The sequence below is a fragment of the Lichenostomus cassidix genome, chromosome 17 (assembly GCF_008360975.1).
Source record: "Lichenostomus cassidix isolate B80296 chromosome 17, HeHo_3.0, whole genome shotgun sequence".
Taxonomy (NCBI): Eukaryota; Metazoa; Chordata; class Aves; order Passeriformes; family Meliphagidae; genus Lichenostomus; species Lichenostomus cassidix.
In genome coordinates, this window is record NC_139497.1 from 2,879,490 (window position 1) to 2,887,328 (window position 7,839).

The following is a 7,839-nucleotide window of genomic DNA, read 5'->3' on the forward strand; positions in this document are numbered from 1 at the left end:
CCCAAAAATTGGGGTTCAGCACTCCATTCCTCCCCTGCTGCCAGCAGAGAGCAACCAGCAGGCACAGAGCTGCTCAAGGAACAAAAGATCCCTTTTTTCGCATTCATATATTCCGAGCAGAGAAAGAGCAGCGCCGGGAGATAAAAGCAGGGAGAACAGGGTCTTCCGAAATAGCTACTTAGTGGAAAATTCCGCTGCCGGGAAGGGATCATGCAGAACGTGGCTCCGTGCCTACAGGAGCCCTGCGAGGGTCAAGGTGTGGCGCGGGGACAATTCCCGGGTGGCAGCGAGTGGGACACGGCGGTCACTGTCTCCCTCTCCTGGCTGGCTCGGAGAAGAGGTGCCCAAGCTCCTGTTGCTCCCAAATTTTGGTGGGGATGCTGCCCTGGGACCCCGAGCAAGGAATGGTGGGAGGGAGGGAGCTGCTGTAAAACACATCCAGCTGGATTTTAACAGCCCCAAACCGCGCTGGGGACACCTCAGGTGACACTGGAGGGGGGTGAGGCCAGCTGAGGTGGCTGTCCCGTGAGGGCAGTGCCTGGCAGAGCTGGCAGCTCCTGGCCTGGGAGCACAGGAGGCAGGAATTGGGCTGGACACTCCAGAGGGTCACTCTGGTGTGTGACACATCCCAATTCCTGCCCTTCCCAGCTCCTCCTCTCCGTGCTGGACACCTGTGGGATGGGCTGGGCACCCCAGGAGTGCTCTGTCCCCTCTGGCTGTGGAATTTCATGGATCCTCCTCAAATCCTTGGGTTGGACTGAGATTTTCCTCCCTCCTGCAGCTGATGGAGGAGCTCTGACCCAGCCCTGTGCAGGGTTTGCTGCCTTAAGGGATTCTTTCCATCCCTCCTGGAGCCCTGTTTGGTGCCAGGCTGCCCTTCTGCCTCACCTGCTGCACCCCAAGGATGTGGATGCTCAGGGGCAGGTGAACTGTGGGGAGGAGAGCACCCAAAAAATGGAGATGCCAGCCAGCTCAGGGCTCTGAGCCCACCCTGCCCTGCCTTCCCTGGGGGCTCTGAGCCCACCCTGCTCTGACCCCACCCTGGGGTCTCTCTGTCCCTCTGCTTTCTCTCCAGAACTGCAGAACCACAGAGGGAGAAGCCTGGACTCCACCCTGGAGGATGTTTCTCATCCCTCCCTCAATAAACCTTCACCCTTCCCTTGCATTCCTCATCCCCTGGGCTGCTGGAGGAGATCCCCAAAATCCCTCCAGCCTGAGGAAAGGTGTCACCTCTCCTGGGAGGCATCTGGGCAGCCACACCCTCCCGAGGTGACAAACCCTTTGTGTCCCTCTGGGTCACTGCACAACCTCCTGCTGCTTTTGCCACCTGTCCCTCAGCAGGTCACAGCAATAAATGGCACCAGTTTTCCCTCATTTTTGGGGCAGATTTCCAAACATCCTGCCTTTTTTGACTGGTTTTTACCACCACTCACCCAAACCTCGCTCCTGGAGCTGGACTCTGCCACCTGGGAACAACACAGAGCAAGCTTTTCCCCTCATCCTGGCAAGGTAGGGATGGACAGAAAATCAAAGGGATTGAAGGAGAGAAAATGGTCATTTGAAACCCCAAAGGGTGACCACGATGATGTGGATCTCTGCCAGCTCCTGGTGGGGCTCTGGGTGACAATTGTGGGTGACTCCAGGAGCAGCAACATTTTGGGATCAGCAGCCCAGCCTGCTGTGCAAAGTGAACTCCCAGCTCTGCACACTCCCTACTCCTGCACAAAAAACACTCCCAAACCTTTCCTGTCCTTCGGGAGGGAGAACTCTGCAAGGAAACATCTCCTTCACTGGGTTTCACATCCTTAAATCTCTGTTTAGCTAAAGCTGCTGGAGACTTTCAGCCCAGGATCTCCCAGCAGGTGCCAAAACCTGCCAGAACCTCTGGGGCAGAGCAGAGCTCCTTAAATCCAGCCCAGCTTCCCCAGCTTCCTGGGATTGGAGGCTGTGGCTGTGGAAGATGATTTTTGGGCACATTTCCCTGGTCAAGCACACACCTCCAGTACAGAGAGAGGTGAAAGAGGGAGGAAAACTTACTCTGGGTGTTGCTTTCTAGCAAGCCCAGCTCTGCTCCTGGCCCAGGGATGACTCCTGCTGCTGTTCTCCTGTTATCTTTCCAGGATGGGGAGGATGGGCTGGGAATCAGGACTTGGATCCTGAGCAGAGAAAAAGCTTCCCTGAGCAGAGAAAAAAGGGTTCTGAGAAGAGGAAAAGGGTTCTGAGAAGAGAAAAAGGGTTCTGAGCAGAGAAAAAGGGTCCCTGAGCAGAGAAAAAGGGTCAAGGCTCAGGCTAAAGTCAGTGTGGAGCTGGAAGGAGAGCTCAGCTCCAGGAAAGCACTAACAACCAATAGCTACACTCGACAAAAGGAGGAAAATCAGGATTTTCAGCAGCTCTTCCCCCACATTTGGGCTCTGTGTCTCACTTTTCCCTGCTTCACCAACTCAGCCTCTCAGGTATCCCAAAAAGCCCAGATGGACACTCCTTGGGTGTCCCTGCCTCGTTCCCTTTTGCTTGTGGCTCCAGCACAGCAAAGGCAACACTTCTCCCTCCCAACCCCAGCATGAGCTTTTCCCACTGCCAGCACCATCTCTGTTTAATTCCCTCTGATAGTAATTAGTTTTGTATTACGTATGATGCTAATACTGATTACAAGGACTGATAACTCGGGTAATAAATACAACCCAGGGCTGGAAATTACCTCTCTTTTTTATTGGTTCGAGCTGGAGTTACTGAGACGAGACACAAATTGGTTTATGAGACGAGGCAGCAGCTGCCTCCTGTTCCAGGCTGCAGATTTGCAGCTTAATCCTGCCCGTTTCCATGTGTCTGGCAGGGGGAGGAAGAACCTGGGCACCAAAGTGGGCACTGGGAAGTTCTCTGTGGGCAGCATGTGGCTCCAGCAGGGCTCTCCCTGTCCCTGCAAACAGGAACCTGAGGTGCTTTTAGGCAAATAAATAGCTGAATTAGTGTTTTGAGGCTTTTTTTCCCCTTTTAGGAGCTCTAAATGTTGACTATCTGCCTGTCCCAGGAAGGGATTTCCCCCTGTGTGGTTCTGATAATCACCAGGTGGATGTGGGAGCTCTGCTGCTCCCGAGGAGCTCTGAGCAATGCCAGGAGGTTTTCCCTGAAATATTCCCCAAAAGGACACAAGGACAGGTCAGACAGACAGACAGACAGACAGCTGTTGGCATCCCAGCCCCCCTGTGCTGACAGTCCTGGCTGGAGCACAGCATCCCAAAGCCAGCAGATCCTTAGAGAGCACAAGTTGGCTCTGCTCCTCCATGGACACCACAGAGCTGCCCTGCGGCTCCCCAGGAGGACAATCACCACCTTTTGACCAGGAAGGTCCTGCTGTGAGCCCAGCCAGAGCCAGGGGCTGCACCCAGGGGTGCCCAGAGCACCTCTGCCCCATCCCAAAAGTGTTTTGGGTCACGTCAGGCTTTGATTCTGATCCCTGGAGAGGCAGAACAAGGCAGAAAACGACTCAAGAGGAACCCCAGAGCCTCGTGGGTGTCGCTCAGGGTCACTGCCACCCCCTCAGCCCTGCCCTGGGGGGATGGAGGGGCAGGCAGGGGGTCCTACAAAGAACTGAGGGGGTTTAGGGGTAAATCCTCCTTGTTTCACGCAGGTAAAGCCACACCCACCTCACACAGGTCACCAAGCCCACCAGAGTTGGGGTGCAGCCACAGCGTGAGCATCACCCCTGTGCCCCCAGCCTGCCCCAGCATCCTCCCTCCCTCCCTCCCAGCCGGGGGACCACCCGAGGATGCTGCAGCACCAACACCTCGCAGCCACCTCCCTTCCCACCCCGAGAGCTCTCCCACCGCAAGGACAGGCACGTGTTTGCCCCTCCAGCCGCTCTAAAGCCATTCCTCCCTTCCTTGCGAGCTGGCCTGTCAGTGCCACTGCAGGGAGGGACAGGAGGGGACAGCAGCACCTCCTGCAGCAGCAGGGAAAGCCGCCGGAGCCAGCAGAGCCTCTCTCCCCCTGCACGTCCAGCCTCCCTCCCCGGGTGTGGGATCTCTGTAGGGGACAGCAGGGACACTGCACACGCCGTGGGGATGCGAGCACGGAATGAAGCACAGCAGGCACGGAGCTGGGCGGTGCCTGGGCTGAGAGGCAGATTTGGGGATTGCATCTGGCAGCTGTGCCACGGGAATGAGGCGCTGGAAGTCCGAGAGGGCTCTGCAGTGCCGGGAGAGGCAGCGGCACAGGGCGGGGGGGCTGGCAGGACACTGTCACCTGGCCAGGTGGGCACTGCGGGGATGAGCCCAGCCCAGGCAGCAAAGCCAGGCTTCAGGAAGGCTAAAACCTCCTGCCACACGCCGGGCAGGGTGCTCTGGGCAGCTCCTGCAGCGCTCAGCCCAACCCAGGGCTGCCCATGCCCATCCCGGCTGGAAGTTGCTGCCAAAGTTGGAGTGCTGCAGTCACGAGGAGAGCGAGGAGAGGCAGGGCAGCCTGGCAGGGCAGGGAAGGCAGGGCAGCATCCTCGGCACGGGGGTGTCCTTGGGAAAAACCCCCCAGCAGAGCCAGGCTGCTGACAAGGCCCCAAAGGGGTGATGCCCAGGCTGTGGGTGTGACCCCCGGGGAGGCTGGAGGGGCAGAGAGGTAAGGGACAGTCGTGGCACTGCGCTGGCACTGTCGCCATGCCCTGGTGGCCCTGGTGGCCGTGGTGGCCAGCAGGCTGCCGTGCTGGTGGCCGTGGCTCTTTGTCCAGCGCGGAGCATGCGCACAGCCCCAGCATCCTCACACACAATGGGCTTCTCACTCGCTGCTCTGCTTCCTTCCCACCCTCCTCACCCACACCAAACCCTCCTTCTCCCCCTTCCCCACCCCGAGCTGCTCTGCCTTTCTCGGGCAGTCAGGGCAGCTCTGGGCTCTCCTTGCCGGGGCCAGCGGGGATCCTGGCAGGGTGCAAAGCCAGGAGGCTTCAGCACCTCAAACTTCAGCAGCAGGGCAGCGACAGGAGCGTTGTCACTGGGAGAACGGGAAAAATGATCTCCATGAAGCAGCCAGGATGAGAGCCCAGCTGCTAATTGCTCCTACACTAAGAAGCCTCCATTCCCCTCCTATTTATAGCCGCTTTTTCTTCCTTTCATTTTTTTCCCTTCCTTTCCTTTTTTTTCCCTTTCTTTCTTTTTTCTCTTTTTTTTATTTTTTTTGCTTCCAAGCAGCACCACAATTAACCCCACAATCCAGAGAGCATCCTCTCGCAATCACTTTTCTTCCTTTCCCCAGTGAGTGGTGGGGAAAAAAAAAAAAACCCAAACAAAAGACAATCACCCTGCCTGCCTCTCCCCAGTCAGCTTCGGGAAGTCAAATGGAGTTTTAATGCCACTTGCAGATGGTTTTTGGGTGCCTCCTTTCCTCCCCCCACCGCCCCACGACTCGCTCGGTCCAGGGGTTGGGACGGCAAAGAACAGCAGGAAAATCCAGGCAAACAAAGCAGGCGGAGCGGGGAGAGGGGGACGAACGAGCTGCTCCCATCTCCCCCAAATCTGTCACAGATGGAAACACCAAAGGGACATTTAAATGTCACCCAAAAGCAGCACAGCTGCCCCCACACGCGGGTGGGGGGTGACGAGGAGGGACAGCCAGCCAGCCAGCACTCCGGGACAGCACCTCCCAACTCGGCCGAGCCCCACCGCGGGGGTCCCGCAGCCCCCCAGCCCCTTGTCCCGCAGGTGGGGCCGCCAGGTGTCCAGAGACTGGACAGCCAGATGTCCAGAGACTGGACAGCCAGCTGTCCAGGCTGTCCCCACCAGCCCTGGGGGGTCACCGAGGCGCACAGCCCCTCTCTGCCCACCCGCGGGGGTCCCGAGCCCCCCGCCCCGCTGTCCCCAGGCTGTCCCCAGGCTGCGCGCAGGTGATGCTCGGGGGGAGAGCGGCGCGGGAAGTGCAGCATCTCCCGGCGGTTTGCCGCCGTGCTCCGGAGGTTTAGCAGAAAATGGCGTTGGGGAGAAAAAAGGGAGAGGAGGAGGGGGGTGGTGGGGAAAGGCAGAGATGGACCTACTTGGGTGAGTTCTGTGCCCATCAGGATGAGGAAGCAGAGGGTCAGCAGCTTGCTTGCCGGTTGCATCTCTCGCTCCCCCCGTTCTAGGCACCTCGCATGCAGATCACCGCCGGGCGAGCCTCCCCTGCGCCGTCCCCGAGCCTCGCTGCCTCCTCTCGCCGCTTTATTCTTATTAATATTTTAATTAAAAAAAAAAAAAAAAAGACAACAAAGCGCGATTTAAAAAAAAAAAATTAAAAAAAAATGACAGATAACAAAATTAAAAAATAAAAAAAATCAGGCTGATTTTGCGGGCGGCTCTCAGCACCCTCGGGAAGCGATGCCAGAAATCTGCTCAGCAGAGCCTTCACTTTGCATATTTATTGGGATCCCAGTTTCTCTCCTCTGCTCTCGGTGCTGGCTCTCTGGTAATTTATTTAATTTTTTTTTTTTTTTTAATGGCTCCCCTGCTCCAAAGACATTTGCGAAGAGAAATTCAACGGAGCACGCAATGATTATCTCTGCTATTGCCAAAAGTTTGCCTGGAAAAGGGGGGTGATGGGGAGAGGACAGGGATTTAAAAAAAAAAAAAAAAAAAAAAAAAAAAGGAAAAAGAAAGGAATTGGTAGGGCTGGCTACTAGCAGGGGATGGCTGTGGAACAGGATGTGACATCAAGCAAGGCGGGGGAAATTTAACTAAACACGGCAGAGGGAGAGGGGGAAAAGCAGCCGCGGGAGAGCGGGTGAGGCTGCGGGGACCCCGCGGGGAGGAGGGGGTTAACCCCATCCTTAACCCCATCCTTAACCTCATCCTTAATTCTCTCCTTAACTCCCTCCTTAACCCCATCCTTAATTCCATCCTTAACCCCCTCCCTCCCCACCCCGGTCTCCTCGGGGCTGTGGGGTGCCCAGGGATCCCCAAAAAGCACCGACCCCAAAGCTGCTCCCACCCCACCCCACCCCACCCCATCCCATCCCATCCCATCCCATCCCATCCCATCCCATCCCATCCCATCCCATCCCATCCCATCCCATCCCAAACCCGGGAAAGCTCCGAGCTCCATCCTCGCCAGCCTCAGCTCTGAATCCATCCCAGCAGGATGTGACAATCCCTGTGTCACCGAGCATCCCCACCTGCACCCCGCCGGGGTCCTGCAGCGCCAACCCCACACTGCCAGGTTTTTCCCCTCCCCAAAATCCTTGGGGGTTTTTCCCCCTCATTTCTCTCTCTCACACACCCCCTGAATGCTTTCCAAAGCAGAGTTTTTCCCAGGACCTCATAAATGTTATGAAATCCTTTAGAAAGTGGTGATGCAGGTGAAAAGCATCATCCCTTAGTGATTGTTTAATAACATCAGAGAAATCCCTTCCCCACAAATAGCAGAGGATTTTTCCCCCTGATTACTCCAGGGTTTCTTCACCTGGAGCAGGATATGGGATCTGTGGGATGAGCTGACCCTTTCCAAGTGCTGGGATCCCAGAATTCAGCAGGAACCAGGAAATCTCCAGTGGCTGAGCCTCAGTGGGGACAAACAGCCGAAAACAAACTGGAAAAAGCTTTCTCTGTGTTTCCATCAGGAAATGTCCAAGGGAAAGCTGTCCCAGTCCTAGGAGGGATTGAGCAGCCTCAGCTCAGCTCCAGGAGGGAAATCATCCCATCCTTTCAAAGGGAGCTTGGAAAATCCAGCCCAGGGAGCAGCTGGATGTCTGACTATCCCACAGATCCACCCTGAGGTGCTTCCCTCAGCACTGCCTTTCAGGTCGATGCTTTATAGCCCATAAAAGCTGAGGATTTTGGAAAAAAAAAAAAGCATTAAACTCCTCTTGACTTTATCAGGAGCAGCACA

General features: G+C 56.4%; 1 protein-coding gene across 1 annotated transcript in view; it reads right to left on the reverse strand.

Moving 5' to 3' along the window:
* The window catches only part of OLFM1 (olfactomedin 1), a 31,730-nt gene extending 25,119 nt beyond the window's left edge, over positions 1-6,611 (reverse strand). The window contains exon 1 of the mRNA XM_085076860.1: positions 6,014-6,611. Within this exon, the coding sequence (XP_084932986.1) occupies positions 6,014-6,079 (66 nt within the window). The 5' untranslated portion in view covers positions 6,080-6,611. The remainder of the gene's footprint in view (positions 1-6,013) is intronic.
* Between the last annotated feature and the right edge of the window lie 1,228 nt (positions 6,612-7,839).